The sequence below is a fragment of the Myotis brandtii genome, unplaced genomic scaffold (assembly GCF_000412655.1).
Source record: "Myotis brandtii unplaced genomic scaffold, ASM41265v1 scaffold34, whole genome shotgun sequence".
NCBI lineage: Eukaryota > Metazoa > Chordata > Mammalia > Chiroptera > Vespertilionidae > Myotis > Myotis brandtii.
Genome location: NW_005363098.1, coordinates 3,071,986 through 3,093,958, shown reverse-complemented (window position 1 = coordinate 3,093,958; position 21,973 = coordinate 3,071,986). Strand labels below are relative to the sequence as shown.

At 42.7% G+C, this 21,973-nt stretch overlaps 1 protein-coding gene across 9 annotated transcripts in view; it reads right to left on the bottom strand.

The window, feature by feature from the left end:
* FAM160A1 (family with sequence similarity 160, member A1) overlaps positions 1-21,973 on the bottom strand; it is a 199,248-nt gene that overhangs the window by 9,611 nt on the left and 167,664 nt on the right. For all 9 annotated transcript variants that reach the window (XM_014543876.1, XM_014543874.1, XM_014543875.1 and 6 more), the window contains 4 exons: positions 15,293-15,460; positions 12,847-12,926; positions 5,941-6,131; positions 1,907-3,031 (listed from right to left, as the gene is read on the bottom strand). In XM_014543876.1, the coding sequence (XP_014399362.1) occupies positions 1,907-3,031; positions 5,941-6,131; positions 12,847-12,926; positions 15,293-15,460 (1,564 nt within the window). The remainder of the gene's footprint in view (positions 1-1,906; positions 3,032-5,940; positions 6,132-12,846; positions 12,927-15,292; positions 15,461-21,973) is intronic.

Sequence of the window (21,973 nt, the reverse complement as noted above, 5' to 3'; positions counted from 1 at the left end):
CCACGTAAAGGTCTCTAACAAAATCAATTAGATAAATGAAAGGGAAACTTCGGTTTTGCTGAGAGGCAAACTCATTTCAGCGGAAACCAGGATCCTCCGCAGAGATGGGCGTTCAGCCTAATGCTGCAGAACACACAAGGACGAAGTTCACATACTCGGGAAGAGTAAAGATGTCTCCTGAATTGTGTATGCGTTAAAATGACCTATATGTCAAAAAACTACGTTTTGTTGGCTCTCAGGTGTATCATAAGCAAAATATTGATGCTATTTAATACGGTATTGTATTAGCTCTTTTTTTTTTTTTTGCCCTAAGCTATATTCGGTTTCCTCAATTTACATATTTCCCAGGAATGAGGCTCCTTGATAGAAGGCTGGCATTCTGAGGAAGGCTGGTCATTCGCCCAGGGCCCTGGAGTCCTGGAGAACCGTTGGGAGTTCCCGCTGGGTGAGAGTCAAGGGGACCTGCTTCAGGCAACACTGCGATCCTGCGGTCCCTCTGCCCCTTTCCTTGCACTGAGCTCTCTGCCCCTCCTCAGTTGGTCTGGGGCCTTCCCTCCCCTCCTCCTCCCTATCGACTGGGAAAATTAAGCTCATTTAATCCTTTTTATTTATGATTGACTGACTGATTGAATTTTAATTAAAACCCATTCACACTGAAATGTTATCTCAACTAGAACCTCCAGCCTTTTAATTGTGGAATTGAAAGCTTTCTCCCCATTTAGCGTCAGTAAATAGAAGAATAAGTATTGGAGGAGGATCATGAACCCGCAGGAAGCCTACCTGGCTGGACCAGAAGGTGATGTGACTCCCTCTGTGTTGGTTGACTGGAGGAGGTGGGAGCAGGTCGCTCCTCCCCATGCTGCCCCTACTTGCCAGGGAAGGACCAGCCGAGGCTGCTGGGGCTGCCAGCAACCTTAATAATGACCCCCCCAGTATTACATTCAGTCCTCACGGGGGAGAAGGGCGGGTCGGGGACACCAGGTCACGTGGCTGAAAGTGCCAGAGCCAGGATGCCCCGGGAGGCCCGACTCCAAGGCCACTGTCCCGCGGTGATGCCAGCTCCTTGAGGGCCTCTCCTTGCTACCCAAACACCGTCGGGGTCCCTGAGCTTGATGAACCCTCTGTGCCTGACCCTCTGCCTCACCATGTGCAGGTTTGGATGTTACTGGCCAATATTTAATGACATTCTGCTCCATAATCCCTCACCCCACCCACTTACCTGATATCCTCCCCTATCGCTTTGCCTCTCCCGTGAGTCTACCTGTGGTGAGGGTGTATCACTGGGACACCCCCTCTGTAGCAGAGTTGAGTTTATGTGGGTCTCCTGGACCTATTTTCGGATGAAGATTTTGTGATTATCTGAAATGAGCTCCCAGGCAAAGGCCCAACTAACCAATGGCCCGGATGTGTCCACAGCAAGTGTTCTGGGTGCCGACCACCTGCTCTGGTCAGTGTGCAGGTGCTGGGACAGAGCAGAGAGCAAGCCAACACCTGGGCCCTCGTGGAGCATACACTCTAATGGGGGGGAGGGGGGAATGTGCTTTTAAGAGAATTCACATGAAATAAATGCTAAGGAGGAAAATAAATTAGACTACAGGAAACGAGGCTATTCAATAACGAGACTGGATTTCTTATGTGGTTTCAGCAGTCCTATTACTATCAAAGGCATGACAGTAAAACTTAACCTCTAACTTGCTGGTGGGGAAAAAAAATACAACAATCATGGCAAGACTGACAAAATTTAAAAAAAAATGAAACCACCCCTTCTCCACTCTTCATAAAAATACTTCCTCCCCTCTGTTAGGTAAATGGCTAATGCCCCTCAGCCCCACCTACCTTACTCTCCTGTGTAATATGCACAAGTGCTTTCAAAAGCAGAAATTACAAAGCAAGCTAAGCCGGTCACCTGTGAACGGGGCGCTCTGAGTCCTCACGGGACGGCGACTGGCACAGTCAGCCTCCTCTTTCACCCCAAAGGGGGAGGGCACGGTCTCTTCGGCAGGAGCTTCCGCCATCAGAGAGTCAAAGTCATCCTCCTCCTCCTCCTCCAGGCCCTTCTTCCCCTCCTCCTCCTCCTGCTCTCCTTTGCTCTCTTCCTTCCCCTCTTGCTCTTCTGGGAGGAGCAAGGGATCAGGACCCTGGGAAGAGGAATTCTGCCCCATCAAGCCCTGGGTGCCAGAGTCCAGTTCTTTAATGATCTGGTCGTACTGGGCAATGAAATCTTCACCCTCCGGGTCAACCGCTGTCAGGTCCGCACCGTGCTCTGCCTCGGAGACAGGGGGTGCTGCCTCTGAGTTTGATTCCGGGGCCACCGGGGGCCCCTTCTCTGGTGGTGGCTCCGCGGACACATTGGGAACCACGTCTGAGTTGTCCCTGTGCTGCTCCTCCTCGGAGTCTGTCTCTGGCTGAGGGCTGGGCAGGGGGCCGTTGTTCGTGGGGGGACTCTGCCCCTCGGTCTGGCCCTGGGCCGGGGGCCTGGCAGGCTCCTCCTGTGACTTTCTGGTGTCCTCGGCGTCCTTCTCCGCACACAACCTGTACACCATCACGTCGTCCTGAAAGTCGGACTCCTCGATGTAGGACCCTTTGAAGCGCAGGATGGCGTTCTTCTTCATCTCCTGGATGTGTTTGGGGGGCTCGATGGGCGCCGGCGGGCCAGGATTCTCCAGATCGGCCCCCGAGGAGATCCCAGTGTCATAGCTGTCGTCCCACTCCAGTTCCGTGTGGCCCCTGTCCTTTCTGGGAGGCAGCTGAGGCCCCGTCTCCCTGGGGAGCTGCTGGGGAAGCCTGAGCCTGAGCGCGGGGCAGGCGGGGCTGGTGGTGCTCTCCTCCGGCAGACTCTGGAGGAACGTGTCAGGGTCCGGGGAGTCTCCGTCGTAGAGGGCGGACCAGACCCGGCAGTCCTTCATGCAGTGGAGGATGTTGGCGTGGGCCTCCCAGAGGTACTGCAGGTAGCTGATGTCCAGGGCTTTGCCGTACTCCACGATGCAGGCCGATGGGGAGGACGCCTCGGGCAGCGGCTGCTCCAGGGGCCCTGCGGGAGGCAGAGGCAAGTCAGAATGAATGAGCTCGGACACTTCCGAGAGGTGGGGGGACAAAGGCCGTGGGCGTGGATGTGGCTCATTCGGCTGCTGAGACCTTCTTTCACCAGCTACTTTGGTTCTGATAATTTCTGATTAAATGATTTCTGAATAATTTAAAATGCTTAGATTTTAAGAAGGAAAGATAAGAGCAGAAAGTCTGCCCTCAAAGGAGATGTAGAACCAATGGGGCCAGTCAGATACTGGCTGTCTCCAAAGGAAAACTTACTTGGTAGCAGTCCTCAGAGAAATAAGAGCTGATCGTGGCAACCTCTCAGGTTGCTGAGAGGATTGAATTAGGTAATATATCATATATAGTACCTGCCACAGTGTAGGTAATGATTTTAAAGATTTTTACTTTGATCCTAAAGTGGAAGGCCTGTAATCCATGAATTTGGGGAGCAGATTTTCTCTGGAAAACACTGGGTTTTTAGAAAAGCCTGTTGACTTGTGCTGCCTTCCTGGGAACTATTGGGGTTGATATGTACCAAATGGTCTCTTTATGATAAAGTCCTATTCGCTACCAAAATGGTTCTTTGCACCTAAGGATGCTTCAAGTGTTCCCATACTCTGCCTTTGATGTTCAAGTTCTTTACTGCAGAACTGAAAAATAGGGACTTCAGGGGAAAAAAGGACTCAAACAAGGAAAAATATATACTCTGCAGTTTCCTTAAACATCTCCCATGTGGCAAGTGCTTTATCGGTGCTAATTCAATCCTCACAACAACCTATGTGGTAGATAGTATTTTCTGCATTTATAGATTAAGAAATTGAGGCTGAGCCCTAGCTGGTTTGGCTCAGTGGACAGAGTATCGGCCTGCGGATTGAAGGGTCCCAGGTACAATTCCAGTCAAGGGCACGTGTCTGGGTTGTGGGCTCGATCCCCAATAGGGGGCATGTAGGAGGCAGCCGATCAATGATTCTCATCATTGATGTTTCTAACTCTATCTCTCCCTTTCCCTTCCTCTCTGAAATAAATAAAATAAAAACATACTTTTAAAAAACGAAGAGATCTTCTAAAAAAAAGAAAGAAAGAAATTGAGGCTGAGACATACTAGTAAGATCACCCAATTAACTGGTCAGTGGCAGAGCCACCACTCAAGCACAGGCTGTCTCCTGTCACTCCCTGCTCTTATTTCACTTGATGCCACATCTTTGAAAGCTTCTTGTCTCCTCATTATCTAAATCTCCTCCAGACAAGGCCAGAATGGGACCTTTAGGAATATACATGTTCAGGCCATCAAGGTGGACATAATTCATTTTTTATGGTTCTACTGCTAAAAGGTTAGTGTTGACCTCTTATCCCCTATAAATAAAAAGACATTAAAAAACAATACTAGCAATATTTATTTAGCACTTACTACATGCCAGGTAGTCTTCTAAAGCTTTACATGTCCAAGGGCACTTATCCTTGGAACAACACTTTCAGGCAGGTACTACTTCATATATGAGGAAAACAGTTTAAAAGGTTAAGTAATTGGCCCAAGAAAGTAGCAGAGCCCAAGATTCAGAATCCTAGTTCTTAGCCACTGCACAATAATTATAGCATCTATCTCCCCACCCACCTAACTACCTTTCTTTCTATGTAACCACCCATCCGTTAGAGCATTTGTCTGCTGTAAGGAACCCTAGAGGCAGCATAGTGGAAAGAACAGAGGACCTAGCCGCTAGATAACCTTGAACAAGCCAGTCCCTCTCTCTGAATTTGTTTCTTCATCTCTAACCTGGGCATCCTACCTTCTCCGAAGAATTAAATATGATAACACAAGGAAAGAAAGTTGCAGGCACTCCACAATTGTCCGTTTAACTTGAATTTTGAATTCTGTGGCAAGATCAGCCACAGAATCATTCTTGAAGTAACATTTTTAGTAAAGAAAGACATCAAGTTTCAAATATGTTTTTAAAAAATAATTACTTGGCAGGAAAATCGAAGAAATCCACATTAGTTTAACCAACAGGAAAATATACCTAAAATCCATCTTGTTATACTACCACAAAAATTTTTAATTTTCATGCATATACTGTGTATTTAAAGAGCAAAAATCAGTAATGGCAACCTTAATTTCTAAAAATTACATTTATACCAAATAGGCTGATATTTTCTGAATCAAGCAGACTGGGGCCTAACAGAAGTACACCTGAATGAACAGAACACAGATTGGATCACCCGAATCAACACCAGGACTGGGCCACATGCTGGTGGTGGCAGGATAGCAGAACCCTCCTGGACTAAAACAGCCCTCTGACCGCTAAAGAGACACGACGCCCCCTCATTCCAGCTGCCTGCAGGGAGCCAAGGCTGATAGGTGACTATTTCCATTTTACTTGTACAAGATCAAGTACAGCTGGAAAACAGCACATCACTCCTGTAGGTCAATCAAATGACTCAGATACTGTTGATGTATCCCAAATTTTGACCTTCATGAGACGTATCACAAATTTCGAGTTTTATGGTGATGCATTTTTGACAGGCAAGCGCCCACAAATGGGCCATTTCAGAAATTAAAGTAAGAGCTAATTCTATCTTAGCTCTTCCATCTCCACATCCCTCGCCCCTATTTTGTTTGAGGAGACATAGTGGTATGCGTCTTCCTTCACATTTGGATTCTGAGGGCGACACTAGAAATTCTAGTTAAAATAAAGGTCTGGGTGCATGGAATCGGTGACAGCTGGGCATGAAAATGAACACTAACTACAAAGTGTCATAACTCCTTACGATGCAGAAAAGGACCCCTAAAGAAATAGTCATAAAAGACGCGGAGCTCACCGTCTTATTCTCCATCTTCTCAAAGAGACCCACATCCCCAGGAGAGACAGAATCTGGTATCCTTTTGTTTAAAGAGCATCACCAGCAAGTTCCTACCTGAACTATCGTGCGTACACTTTGACCAGAGGATATAATCCCTCTCTTGGTTCCCAAGCGTCAGGGTGATCCCGCTGGAGCAGCAGACTGGGGTCAGGGCGAGCAGCTTGGCCGCAGACACCGAGTAGCAGTCTCTCTCCTTCACAGCCCACCTCTGACTCAGCATCATGTGGTTGCAAGGGATCAGGTACCTGGAATGACAAAGAGGGCGGCATTCAGTCTCCGCAATGTCTGTTCCCAACCAGCGCCTCCTCAGCCATAATCAGGACTAATGGCCAGGGGTGACCCATCCTCTCCACACTCTCAATCCATCTATCCCACCAGCCCCCAGGGTTCTCTCTCTTGCTTAAAATGTGTCAAGAGCTTCTTTCTTCTGACAGAACAGCCCCCTGTGCAGAGCATTTGAGGGCCTTCACAATTTAAGCTGCACAAACTTCCTCATTTCTTAATGGAGCTGCTATCCTATCCCTCTTTGCCTCTGTGCCTCTGCACCCACTGTGACCTTCACCCAAAAGGTGCTTTCCCTGCATGACAAATGCCTTGTCATCCTACAAAATCCAGCTTCAGTGTTACCTTTTCCAGGAAGGCTTCCAGGCTACCTACTCCAAGACAGCTTCTCCCTCCGCTATGCTCACAAACCTCTACTAAAGAACTAGTATTTAGTAAGTTATTTTGGTGTTTGCCTCCTCAATACAATGTGCTCTCAAAGCAAATGACCTCTTTCAATAATTCTGAAATATAATCCCAGGAACTCTGCCTCCTAGTGGGCACTGAAGGACAGTGGAATCACTGCATAGTACAAGTCTCCTCCCATATTCTCCTGAGTGACTATGAGAAAATATGGTGGCCAAAGACTCACTGAGGGCCCCGTTTCACACAAAACACTTTTGGTTGGTGATCAAAAGCATCCTAGTATCATCATGACCATGGAGACAAGAAAATCTGAGCAATCGTTTCTGACACCCTTAGAACACATTGTGGGGAGAAGAAAGCGTGTTCAAACCAAGCATATTTCATGATTTAAGTAGCTATACACGGATTTCTGCTCTTTGTTGAAATATTTTTAAAAATGGTACACTGGATCAAACCTAATAAAGCTACTTATCAAATATAACCAGTGTGTAGCTTGAAATTATATTGGAATAAAGAGGTATTGGGAATTTATAACTTTGCAAACACATGCTTTCAGTAGAAACTAGGAATTTTCTTCTGAGTAAATTAAATAAAGGAAGATCCCCTGTAGGTTGAAGGAGAGATTCTACAACAAGTGGGGGATTCAGTTCAAATAAATAACCCCCTCATTTAATGCAGTACTTCTACTGTGTCTTTATAATGAAGGCTTATTCCAGAGGGAAGGGCAGGAAAACTGTACACTGACCCTCTGCCTTTCCATCATTTATAGAGAAAGATTTTTTTAAAACACGCAAACACAAAACAGACAAACAAACAAAAATGAATGTTCACTGCAGCATTATTTACAATAGCCAAGTTAGGGAAGCAACCTAGGTGTCCATTGATAAATGAATGAATAAAGAAGATGTGGCACATAAACACAATGAAATATTACTCAGCCATAAAAAAGAATGATATCCTGTCATTTGTAACATGGATGGACCTAGAGGGTATTGTGCTAAGTGAAATAAGTCAGACGGAGGAAGACAAATACCATAGGATCTCACTTATATGTTGAATTTTTTTAAGTCAAAACAAACAAACAAACCAAACATAACAAACTCATAGAAACACAGAACAAATTGATGGCTGCCAGAGGGGAGAGCATTGTGGGCATGAGTGACAAGGTGAAGGGGATAATAGTGAGTAACTTTGAGGAGTGACAGATGTTTACTAGTATGGTGATCACATCATAAGATATAAAATGTTAAATCACTATGTTGTACACCTGAAACTAATATAATATTGTACTATTATTGGCCAACTATACTTTAATTTAAAAAAAGAAATAAACAGAACAAATGTCAGATGCTTCCCAATGTCAAATATCAAAATGAAGTGGCTGTCGGTAGCAAAAAGTCACTGAGGAATTTAGTATAAGTATTTCTCATCAGACTATCTTTTCATTTTTACTCTACTTATTTTGTTTAGGAGTCTTATTTAAATTCAGAAAGTCATAAATATAATCACAAAGTAATAAATATCTGATTTTAGGAGTCCAGATTACTCAAAGCCATCCCACAACATAGCAGGAAAAATATATATTGTCCGTACTGTCCTCCCTCTTTTCATTTTTTCCCCAACTCTCTGCACCCCTTGTCTATTTTCTCTTTTCCTGGGTATCGCTCATTAAAACAAATCATCATCACTTCTGAAACAATTCAATGACAACCAGTGGATAACAAAGCACACATATTGCCTATTGCTCCATCGACAATAAAAACAAACAAAACAGTGCAGTACAATGACGTAAGCAAGGTGCTTCTTGTAGGATGATGATGATGACCTGAATAACAGACCACTAGGCAAACATTTAGAAAGCAACGTTAACGAATTTCAAAAAAGATTGTTTCGTTTTCAAAGACAGTATGGCCACATTTCTCCTATTTGTCCTACCCTAGGCTGGCTGGTCTCCAGACACCTAACTCCCGTGCTAGATGGAAATGTTCCTGAAGTGCACACACAGCTGCTCTTTGAGCAAAACAGCCTCTATCTGAACACAACAGGCAATGCAGTTCATAAAGCTGACAATGGACCAGCACTTCTGAAAAAAACACCCTACCCAGAAGATTCATCAATGGCATCCGGAGGATTAAGCAGTTAAATTCTGCCTAAACTGGGAAGCGCCAGGAACCTGGGGGTGATCTCTCCCTTCACTGCTCGTCAGCATTTCTGCCTGCCTTTGGCCTATCACATGTCACATCCATGGAGATGGATCATTTCTCCTTGGTTTTCTGTTCACTAAAATAGCCTCTCTTTGGGGAGTATCTTATTTCAATGTACTTTTCTGATATTTTGCTAACTGAAAGAAGGATATCAGTTGCAAGTGGATTATCACTTTGAGGCGTCAATATTTAAGAGTATTTGGGTTGCAACGAAATTGATGTAGTTATTACTTATTTATCACATAACAAATAACTCCATTAAAAGGATTCACATAACCTTCACTGCTCTATTGCCTCCCAGATCTACAAATTTATCGTGTACATTTGAGTGACAACAGTGGCAACAACAAAAGGATGGCTTACAAATCTATTTTTTATGTCCCTTAAGATAAAGTTCAAATGAATAACAGAATAAGGACTTTTCATTGTCCTTGCTTTTGGTACAGATTCTAAATCAGAAGAGACATTGTTTTCATTAGTTTAAAACGCATTTTCTAGAAAATTCCACCTCCTTAAATTTGTGCAATACCTTACAGCATTTCAACACATTTTCACAGATATCACCACAGTTGATCCTTCCAAAAACCTTATGAGGCAGCAAATTCCAAAACCAGAACAGGTCAAGTCAAATCAGCAGTTCACTCCCACCCACTCTGGGGCCCTAGCTGGATTCTTGCCTCCACTGTTCATAGCCTTGTTTTCATATTTTTTATCTCTTTATCTCTTTCTGCTGCAAACTGAATAACTTCCTCAATCTATCTTCTAGTTCATTAAGTATCTCTTAATCTGTATCTTAAATGCTATTTACCCCAAACACTCAGCTTTTTTCATTTTAATAATTACAGTTTTTGTTTCTAAGAGCTCTAGTTGGTTCTTCCTCAAACCTGCTTGTCATTTTTATTTGATTAAAACTATCCATTTTCTTAAAAGAAAATAACACATGTTGGTGAGGATATGGAGAAATCCATATGTTGGTAGGCATGTAAAATGGTGCAGCTGTTATGGAAAACAATAAAAAAAATTAAAGTAGAATTACCATATGATCTAGCAATTCCACTTCTAGGCATATACCCAAATATATGCAGGGTCTTCTAGAGATGTTTGTACACCCATAGTAGCATTACTCACAATACCCAAAAACTGGAAGCAATCCACAGTGCCCATCAATAGATGAATGAATTAAAAATATGGCATACTGCCGAAACCGGTTTGGCTCAGTGGATAGAGCGTCGGCCTTCGGACTGAAAGGTCCCAGGTTCGATTCCAGTCAAGGGCATGTGCCTGGGTTGCGGGCACATCCCCAGTAGGAGATGTGCAGGAGGCAGCTGATCGATGTTTCTAACTCTCTATCTCTCTCCCTTCCTCTCTGTAAAAAATCAATAAAATAAAAAATAAATAAATAAATAAAAATAAAAATAAATATGGTATACATAGAATCGTATTCTGCCTTAAAAAGGAAAAAAATCAGACATGGTACAACATGGATGAACCTTAAAGACATTTGTATACTAAGTGACATAAGTCAGGTACAAAAAGGCAAGCACTATTGATTCCACTTATATGAGGTACCTAGAGTAGTCAAATTCATAGAGTCAGAAAGTAGAACAGTGGTTGCCAGGGGCTGGGGGGAAGGAGAAATGGGGAGTTATTGTTTAATAATTACAGTGTTACTTTTGCAAGGTGAAAACAGTTCTGAGATGGATGGTGGTGATAGTTGCACAACGATGTGAATGTACTTAGTACCACTGAACAGTACAAATAGTTAAGAGGGAAAATTTGTTATGTGTATTTTGCCACAATTATAAATAATTTTAAATTTGGGGGGAAATCAGTAGTTCAGGGGGCAGAGACCAGGAAGTAGAGGCTGCCCAGGTATCTCCCACATGCCCGACTTCTGTGTAAGTCCTCTATTCACTCTTCTCATGGATTCCCCAGGCAGTGAGGCAGAATTAGAAATAAACCATTCAATAAAAGGCAACCTTCTTCTTCATCATCATCGTCGTCATCATCAAAGAAACAAAGAAGAAAGCCTAGGACCAAATGGCTTTGTCCACATTTTCCCCATTATTCTATTCAGAACCTGAGATAATGTGTCCTTCATGCACTCTTCTAGTAATTCCTGACCCAGGAAATAACTAGTCCTGACTTGAGTATGTACATATTTCAACAATGAGCTAATTAATTCTTCACGTTCATAAGGTACAAATCTGTGTTTTAAAAAAAAAAAGCCTTAACTAATACCATCTATAAGGACAGTTTTTAGCAAACCTCACTTTTTAAGCAGACAAAAGGCGAAGAGAGGCCACCTTGGAAAGGTAGACAGCCAGCTTCCACCGCCTGGCTCAGCTGGCCGGGTGGCCCAGTGTGGGGAAGCTCCGCCCCTCCGGAGTGGGACCAGGCTTCCAGGTACACTAAAAGAGACGCCTGCTTTTCATGCCTCAGAGAAGCAGTATTTGAGAGTTTACCATTTCAATGTAATCAGGTTTTGCCCTTGTTGGAGGCAAAGTCTAGTTTTGGGGTATAGAAAAGGCTTTAATAGCTGCTCTGATGGATTTCACCCAGCATTGCTAATGCATTCTGTCATATCGGTAGAGAGTTGATGGGGAGCTAAGTAATCCTTCTGGGACAGATAACTAATGCCCTGCCCAGACTACCCCGGGCATTCACTCCTAATAGGATTTGTTCTTTGCTAATGCCTCAAGAGTGGTTGCTGATGACCTGATCTAAACCACTAAAAAGTCCAAAACTCTTTTTAAACACAGAAAATGAATAGGCGAGATTCTCCTGTAACTGGATAACTCTGAAGGCCTCCACCATGATGCCACCACCAACCTTCCTGCCTGTTTTTATCACTCGCTTTTGCAGGTGCTATAGCTACATACAGCCAGCCATCAGAATACCCTGGACAGTTTGTAAAACATGCCCACCCCCAACTGGCGGAGCCAGCCCCTCTGGGAGGAGGCCAGGAATGTGCGTCTCTAACTAGCTCTGGGGCTATGCCATGCTGCTGTCCCCATGATGACACTCCCATCCCCTTCCTTTTCCAAAGAACTACCTCTTTGGAAAGGCTGATACTTGTACTTGGAATGCCATCTCCCGGTAATTCTACCTACATTGTATCAAAGCCCACATGGGGGGCAGGGGCAGTCCAAGTCTCCTCCTCTCCTACTGCTCTGGCTTCTTCCACCATATTCCCAGAGCAGGGTCACAGGAAGGATCGGGAAGCCCGGTAAGGAGGGAGGAGGTGTGTGGGGGGAGGGTGCCCAGGGAGGACCCGAGGGGAGTATGGAGCACAGACCCAGCCTACCCTCCCTTTCTCCCTTTACAGAAGCAGCTGCTGCCCTGGGGGACCCCAGGAGAGGCAGACCTGGGCCAAGACAGGATTTGGGGTTCCTGAGTCTCCTTGCCAAATGTCCAAATTAATGTCGCCTTAATAGCAGTCTACTCTGACTCTCAACACCTGTCATCAAATACCAGCCACTCAATGAAACCCTTCCCACCGGTGCCCCTGAAGGACACACCTTTTCTACCTTGTACATTAAGTCCTTTTCAACTCATCTGCTCCACACCTTACTCCCTTCTGAGCTGCACACAGAAAGTACTCATTAAATATTTACTGAACTTCATTGAAACATACATACAGGTTAGAGTGCACGTTGCATTTGTACCATTACCAAAGCAATAGTCACAGGAACTATATATCAACAGCATTTCATATTTAGAAAAGTTTGGGGGTTTTTTTCCCAAATAACACAGGTCCCCTTGTTTATGAAAAAGACATTCAGCCACGCCTCAGAAGAGCTTTTATAATAATTCTGAAAATTTCCAAACATCCTACCTTTTCTTTGCAGGAGTATATTTGTAACATAATGTATTTGGCCCCCTGAAAACTTTTAACAGTAAAACTAAAATTAATCTTGGGAGATAGTGCAGACATTAAATTGATTGGTCTTGATGATTTCCTTCCTTTGATGCACAGCCCCTATTTAGCTTATGTCACCAAAGAAATATATAATAGCAGCAGTACAGAGTGAGGCTTTCTTTAAAGGAAACAAAAGAGGCCACTCACCTCAGAACTAGTTGTAACATCACGTCCTCACAGTGTAAACCGATGAGAGTCCTAAATAATGCCAGGGACACCACACAGAGCTGGGGAACAATAAACACGTTCTATTTCAGATATTGGAAGGATGGCTCCACTCTCCACAGATGGCAAATAAATCAAAATTACAAAATAAAATGGCCTTTTCTTCAGCAGTTTTGATGAAACATGCTGCTGCCTCAGAGAATGTGCATTACGGGTATTCAGGCTATCGGCTCTGTAGGATTCTATTAGAAAGACTACGCCTGGAATTATACCATTATGCAGAATTGCCCCCCTACAACATGACTCCCTCACAGTTCCACCTGTTTAAGACCCACATAAAGATCTTGCTTGTCACCTGTTTGCCTAAGTTATTTTCAGATATGACATTCATTATCTACAAGGCAGGGCTAACAGGAAACTGTATATGCTCTGGCCAATCTTCCCTCTTGAGTTCTCAGCCCTGAGCCGCAGCTCCTCGTGGCTTTGGGGCAAACCTTCTCCTCTGTTCCATTTTCAGTTGTGTTGAGGGTGTGATAATATGCTTTTCTAAGAAGTTCATTGAAAAAAAAAACAAGACTTCTCTCACTCTGATTTCCAAAAAGGAAAGATACACAACCACACTGGAAAGAAACTCAAAGGTATATTATAAAATCGTCATGCCCTTTTGGGAGTAAGCGCTTATCATTCTATCAGGCCAGGTAAGTAATTGTAATTCAGGCTCTCCTTCTTTGTACAGGATGCATGCATTGGAGAGTTATAGGGACAGGTTTATCTGGATCTTTACAGATTAGAAATAGGAGCGAACAGGTATTTTGTAGGAGGATAATTCTGCATAATGGCCTAATTCCAGGTTTAGGCTTTCTAGTCGAATACTATAGGAAACAGACAGTCTGAATACACATTCTCTGTTTACTCTTACAACTCAATGATAAAAAGACAAGTACACTGTGCTGTGTACCTAGACATTGATTTGAAGGGTTACTATGGTAATACTGTATATAATATAGTATTCTTAACTATAACCATCATGCTGTATATTAGATCCCCAGGATTTATTCATCTTATAGCTGGAAATTTATACTCTTTGATCAACACTGTGCAGTTTGATAAACTATAGTAGCTATTTAAGCTTTTATCTTTAGAGTAAGTGTATTGTTCCATAAACTTAACTTATTCTTTCTAAAGGTTATTCTTTGTGTATTATCAATCATTTGGTTCAGTTCAGGTTTAGAAATTTAACTTTCAATCTATTGGTATCATTGAATCTAAAGTGTATCTCTTGTAAAAGGCATATGGTTGGCTCTTCTTTTCTTATCCAGTCTGACAATCTCTGCCTTTTGATTAAGTTTTTAACCTATTCACATTTAATAGTATTGTTATAATTGGATTTCTGTCTGCTGTTTACTTTTTGTTTTCATATATCATATGTTTTTTTATTCTCCTATTCCTCTTTCACTATCTTGTTTTGCATTAAGTGAATATTTTCCGTAGTATAACATATATATATCCTCACCCAAGGACATGTTCATTGATTTTTAGAGAGAGGGGAAGAGAGAAAGAGAGAGAGAAACATTGATGCGAGAGAGAAACATTGATAGCTTGCCTCTCATATTCGCCCCGACTGGGATTGAACAGGCAACCGAGGTATGTGCCCTGACCGTAATCAAACCTACACCCTTTCGGCATATGAGAAAATGCTCCAGCTGGCCGAGCCACATCAGCCAGGGTTCGCTATATTTTTTAAGTTATTTTATTAGTGGTTGCTCTCGGCCTTACCATATACATCTTAACTTATCAGACTTTACTTCAGATTTACACTAAATTAGCTCCTGTGAAATAGAGAAATATTACTCCTATACAGCTCTATTTACATATATATATATTGCAAACTCAATAATCCATTAAGTTATTATTCTTTCACTTTTAAAACAATAATTGTAATTAAATAAAGATAGCCTTTGGTAGAGGAGGGGGGTTGCAAAGGGCAACAGTAATAGTATAAGAGGATTTTCAAGTTGATCAGAACTTCAAACTAAAGAATGACTTCCTAAATTCACAATTGCCCAGACTTCCACTTCAAAATACGTGAGGACAGAAATATAATCTCTAACATCCAGACTTGCTACACTCAGGTTCTTTGGCTTTGCCTGCACTTACACCCATATGTTCTGCTGCAACGTGCCTCCTCTGAAGCACATTCTGCTAGTTCCACAGAAGACAGTGCCAACCCAGACAAATTGAGAAACATGTCCTATGAAAGGCAGTAAGTGCCACCTCCCTGACAAAAGGACTCCTAATAGCAAAATGCATTCTCTGTTTCCAAAGTAGAAAAGGTAATGGCTGCAAGAAAGAAAAAAAGTGGGGAAGAGGGCAGAGAAAAAAGAATATTCATAATCTTATTCCAAAACGAACTCTCCTGAAATCTTACCCGAAATGGGGTGTTGATTCGACTGGTGAGAGTGTCTAGGATGTGAACATTCTCGTGCTGGTGCAACAGGATAAAACGGAGGAAGATCTCAAGTAGTGCTGGCTCGGAGATGCTACGCAGAAAAAGGTCCAAGTAGGCAGTTGTGGTCATGACCTCCTCCACAGTCACCTGGGAGCAATGACAGAGTGAGCACAGGTGAGCATCCTCTCGACACTATGATACATGCCTCCCCGATGGCCTCTGGCCTCACCACAGTGACCCCATCAAGGCAAGGACACACCTGCCACAAGAACACACCTCAGAGCTTCATCTGAAGCCCATAACCTATTCACACTCTACACTACCTCATGCTGCTTCCGCCCTTTAGTTCAGTAAGGGAAAAGCAAAGGCATAAAGAAGCCGTTCAATGTTCAGACAACTCTAATCATCAAATGCAGTTCACACACCATAAAGATTTCAGTATGTAATCTCAGAGGGGAAAAAGATAATGGAAAGTATTTACACGGTCAGTAAAGGATTAATTAGATAGCTCAGCATAACTTGTTTCATTATTAGTCATTCAATAAGTATTTGTTGAGACCTGCTATGTATTAGGAGCTGGAAACATTAAGAAGATATTTTTGGCCAGGAAGATGGATTATACATACGACCTAACATGCAAAATAATATGCTAACAAATGGCAAATGAGAGGTGAAGACACAAAGGGATGCAGACGTTCAGATGCATTTCTGGAAAGTTGCAAGTCACTGCATAATATGCATAAAGTGTTACTTATAATCTGCTATAAGAGTTTACGGCTCATAAAGTAACTGGATTTTTTATAATACAAATTAGTATTTTCTACGTGGTGTGATCTTCCACATGCAGTAAAATTCCAATCTTTCAGGAAACAGAACGCTCTAAAGAGTTAAGTTTTTCAAAGAGCTAAGGATGTGATGCTTAAAGCATCAAGAAATTAACGTTACCATCGTGACTGGGAATATTTTAAGAGCTAGCATACATCTGTCTTCCTAAAAGCAGAATGTAACATCTCTTGCTGAACAGGGGACATCAACTGCCTTATGGTCTGTAGTACAGAAATACGCAAACAGGGCTGCATGAAAATCACTAGGGAAACTTCAAAACTTCCGACTCCAATCCCATGCCCTAGAGCTCTTGGCCGTCTCCGCTGCCTGATGACACAGGAAATGGCTGGCGGTACTTTCAGCGGGATTACATCTTCTCTTTTTCAGTTTTCCATCTTCTTTATTTCTCCCTTTAAAAGGGGTAACTGTCACTTGATCGTACTGTTACTGGGCTATTCCTTTTATATACATTTCTCTTCCCCTTGTAATTTTCTGCTTTCAAAACCCACAAAGCAGTTTAGAAACTAGGTCTCCAAATCTGCTTGTATACGTGCAGATGGGCCTGTGCGGACACATCTGTGCATTATGGCTTCAATTACTTCCACGAATTTCTTGGTTCTTATGTATATTCTAGGTCCATGAGTCCAGGTGGGTAAGAGATTATCAAGTCAGTTGTACCTGTTTTCTTTTTCCTGAGCAAGGCATGCCTGCACACTGCATGTCAACCCGCTCTCTCAGAACCATTGACAACTCACCAGCAGTGCCCTGGGTGGTCTGAGAACGGCCTCAGAGGGCAGACACCCTTCCCCCACCAGCTCAGCACCAATGTTGTGATATATTCAAATACTCGACACACCACTGTGTCATCGGAGCCACTTCAAAGGGCTCTCTGTGGCCCAAATATAGCAAAGGAAACGTAAGCATCAACCACTTGGCAAATAAATTACCTTGAGAAGAGTGCATCTCATGGGCTGCCCCAGCTTCTGAAACAGGCTGCTTCTATCCTGTGTCTCCCAGTGTCTGTAGTTACTGACTCCTGGCACTTAGTCCTGTCCTGGGACCCCAGCACTGGGACACAGGCTGTCTTTTTCCTTATTACTCCAATGCGATGTACTAGTCTAGCACCTGCGCGCACTTAATAAACATCTCCTGCATAAGTGACATCCCCCGAGGACCCAGTGATTCACATTGACCAGAACTGAGCTTCATTTTTAATTCTTCTCTCTTCTCTGCTTGTGTCCTGAAGGCCCCAGAGAGAGGGGGCATTTGTAATGAAGACATAAAATAACAGATGTCACCAAGTAGCTGGGGCGCGGCGGGGATGACCCACAACACCTAACAGGTAGTTTCATGAGCTCACACTCTTTCCACTACAGCAAGCTCGGGGTCCTTCTGCAGAAATTGAATCCAAAATCATTTAGGCGAAAGTCTAACTCCCTAACATTTTGCTCACTAGAAAAAAAGTAGCACTGATCACTCCAAATGGGCGTGTAGTTTCATCTTCCCTACTGAGCACTGCTGAGCGGACCGTCATGCGGTACTCCAGGAGCTGCCTTGGCACCAACAATGCGGCATCAGCGTGCCCTCCACCCCTCAGTTACACACCACCTTAATAAGCTCAAAAGCACAGCAATCAACTCTCCAGAACATAAGTCTCAGTCTTGAGGGCTGCCATGGGAGGAGGGCATTCAGCATCTATTGTTTACTATCTTAGGCTGGATAAATGAAAGATTTTTTTTAAAGAAATCAAAGCTGTCATTTATAAGTTAAGAGGATTTAAGAAAGCACTTGGAAGGACAGCACTTACACAACGTGGTATAAATATTAAGGACCCAATTCTACTGAGCATCAAATTGCACACTCGTTATAAATCGAGGTCACACTCACCTTAAACTAATACCCGAACCAGGGAAATCTGGTTCCTTCTCTTTCCATTTCTTTTCTCCTCCATATTGTCAGAGCCCTTAGGAGCCTTTTATCCCAGAAAATCTTCTCCTGGCCCATTATCTTACTTTTCAGAATCTTCCTCTAATCCACCAAATAGGCAACCTCCTTCGCAAGGATGAGACCAGAGCCTAAGTGTGATCGCTTGAAAGTTAACAATAAACCAGGAGAAAGCAGCCCTGCTGTGCAGAAGGTAAAACGGAAGCTTCCACTAATGCCCCAAAGAGGGAGCATTAGCCAAACAGGAAGCAGCCTCGGATTCATGGTCCAATTACAAACGATAAGCAGCTGTTGATAGTAAGACCTTCTGACTGTCAATATCAATTTATAAAGAATTGCAGGTAGCTACAAATCTACATAGAAATTCTAGAAGAAATAATAAATGAGGTTCTATTTTACCACCGTAGAGCTTAGAAATGTTATTTCTTACTAAAAGTAGAACAGAATGACTATAATTACCTAAGGAAAACTCATTCCTACAAACAAATAATTATTCTTGACAAGGTAAGTACAACTGTAAACCAAAATAGTATATCTGCTTAGGTACTCTTTTTTTTCTGGTTCAGGTCAAATTGGTATATAACATTATATTAGTTTGAGGTGTATAGCATAATAATTTGATCTTTATATACATTATAGTGATTGCCACAATAAGTCTAGTTACCATCCATCACCACACAATTGAACCCCTTCACCTATGTCACCCACCCCTTAATTCCCTTCCCCTCTGACAATCACTAATCTGCTCTCTGTATCTATGAATTTTGTTGTTTTGTTTATACCTGTGTTTTGGTTTTTAGATTCTACATGTAAGTAAAATCATATGGTGTCTGTTCATCTGACTATTTCACTTATGTCACTTAGCATAATATTCTCAAGTTCTATCCACGTTGTTGCAATATATACCACATCTTCTTTATCCATTCACCTATTGATGGACACTTAGGTTATTATAAGTAATGTCCATACTACTCAAAGCAATCTACAGACTCAATGTAATCCCTATCAATATTCCAATGGTATTCTTCATAGAACTAGAACAAATAACTCTAAAATTTGTATGGAACCACAAATACCCTGAATAGCCAAAGCAATCTTGAGAAAGAAGAACAAAGTGGAAGGTATCACATTCCATGATTTTAAACTATACTACAAAGCTATAGTAATCAAAAAGTATAGTATTGGCATAAAAACAGACACATTGATCAATGGAACAGAGTAAAGAGCCCATAAATAAATCCACACATATATAGTTAATTAATTTATGACAAAGGAGCCAAGCAAAATGAGAGAAAGGACAGTCTCTTTGATAAATGGTGGTGAGAAAATTAGACAGATACATGCAACAGAATGAAACCAAACCACTCTCTTATACCATACACAAAAATTAACTCATAAATGTATTAAAGACTTGAATGTCAGACTTGACACCATAAAATTCCCAGAAGAAAATACAGGCAATAGATTCTTTGCCATAGGTCTTGGTAATGATTTTTTGGATCTGACTCTAAATCAAAGGCAACAAAAGCAAAAATAAACAAGTGAGACTACATCAAACTAAAACCTTCTGCAAAGCAAAGGGAACCATCAACAAAATAAGAAGGGAACCTACTGAATGTGTTACCTACTTACATATATGTACGCAAATCATATATCTGACAAGGGGTTAATGTCCAAAATATATAAAGAACTCAAACAACTCACAGCAATAACAAACAAACAAATGAAATTCGATTTAAAAATGGGCAAAGGATCTAAATAAGACATTTTTCCAAAGAAGATATGCAGATGGCCAGCAGGCACATCAAAAGATGTTCAACATTACTAATTATCAGGGAAATGCAAAAAAAAAAACCAACACAAAAACACGCAATGAAATTACCTAACACCTATTAGATTGGCTATTATAAAAAAGACAAGAAACAGTGTTGAAGAGGCTGTGGAGAAAAGGGAACTGCATGCACTGTTGGTGGGGATGTAAGTTGGTACAACCACTATGGAAAACAGTATGAAGGTTCCTCAAAAAATCAAAAATAGAACTACCATTCAACCCAGAAATTCCACTTGTGGGTACTTATCTGAGTGAAACAGAAACACTAATTTGAAAAGATCTCTGCATTCCTATATTCATGGCAGCATTATTCACAACGGCACTCTTATTGCTTACTATTCAGTCCACATTGTAGAAAGGAGCCCTGATTCAGGTACTTAATTTTACTGCTCTCAAGTCCAGTTTAGTCTATGCTTTGAACTAAATCTCTTTCTTCACCCCACTTTCCACCCTTCACTAGCCCTTACCTGTTCCACCAATCCCTTAAACCGGTGTTTTTCAAACTATAGTTTGAGACCCAAAAGTGAGTAGTGAAATCAATGTATTGGTTCACTAATGGGTTAGACCAGATTCAAATAGAAAGTATTAGAGTACATTGCATGTAGTAAAAGCACTGTTTGTGCAATTTGGTATACATATTTTATTGAAACTATATGTAGTACAATATATTATATATGTATGTGCCTTGTTATATATTCAGTAAAACACACACACACACACACACACACACACACAAGCATATAAGATAAATTTCTGGCTGTGCGTTACAGTCAAAATATCTGAAAAAATACTGAAGAAGCACTGCAGTAACCAAGCCCATTTACAGTCCTTTCTGCCACCCTCTCACCCGTCAGTTCTCAGCACCACTTTCCTACACTCCAGACTGTGACCGGTGTGGTCTGGTCACGTGCATAACTGAGATCAGGTCTCTGAGCAGGATGGCAGCTGATTCACAGTAAATTTACTCCTTTTTATCTTAGCCTAGGAGCTCCCACAGTACATTTCTTAAATTAAAATTTCAAGCTTCTCACATATGGAGAAAATAAAGAGTGCTGTCTTTTAAAGGGGGGGAGAGGGGGGAAGGGAGGAGTTGACACTGTTATAAACTCTCTCAAACAGGAGGCTAGAGCTCAGCCCGCCATCGTGCCCACGCGGCAGCAGCACATTAACTTAATGCACAGCGTAGGAGTGAAATTGAGCATATAGACATTCCGACCTTTCTGTAATCAGCTCGCGTTGGGAAATTCCATTTGCATCTAAATTAGCACCAGAATCCTCCCTGTAATGGCAGGTTTATATGTGTCCTGAAAAATAAATTTCCCACCTGCTAACTGGTGTGTGTGTGTGTGTGTGTGTGTGTGTGTGAGAGAGAGAGAGAGAGAGAGAGAGAGAGAGAGAGAGAGAGAGAGATGCAGTCACATTGGAACAAACAGGTGGATCCTACCTTCTGTTGCTCAGGCAGGTGGCAGGCAGTGGGGTCAGGTGACTGTTGCACCCTCTCCAAGTTAGAAGCCACACTTGTTAAGCATTTCCTTTGATTAAGAGGAGAAAACTAGCAAACCAAGGTTTCAGCCGGGTCATCTGTGAGCCCTCAGCCTCAGCGGTTCCAACTGGAAAGTTGGGAACGAGACCCGGGTGAACGCAGCCCAAGGAATCCAGCAGTGGGGACCGGGATGATGAGGCTGGACTGCAGGAGCCAGGCATGAAGTGGTCTTTGTGAGGAACACAGGCTGACCCTGCTGGCTGCTGCCAGAGAGAGACAAGCTGACAGGCAGGAGGCATGGCCACCGGAGTGCAGCCAAGGGCAGCAGCTGAATGGGCTCTTCCCAGCCATCTTCTTCCCTCCAAGGACACAAAGCTCGAAGAACATTCAAGTACAGAAGGGAAGGCAGACACCCTGGTTCTCAGTGAGCAGCACCTCAGCCAAAAACTCAGAACAGAAAACGTTCAATTATTCCAAGTCTGAAAGAGTCTGCAGTTGATAATGCAGGCTCCCTCCCGCCTTGCCCACTCACGCCTCCCTTCTGCTTATCTGGGACCTCAAGGCCACACACTTCAGT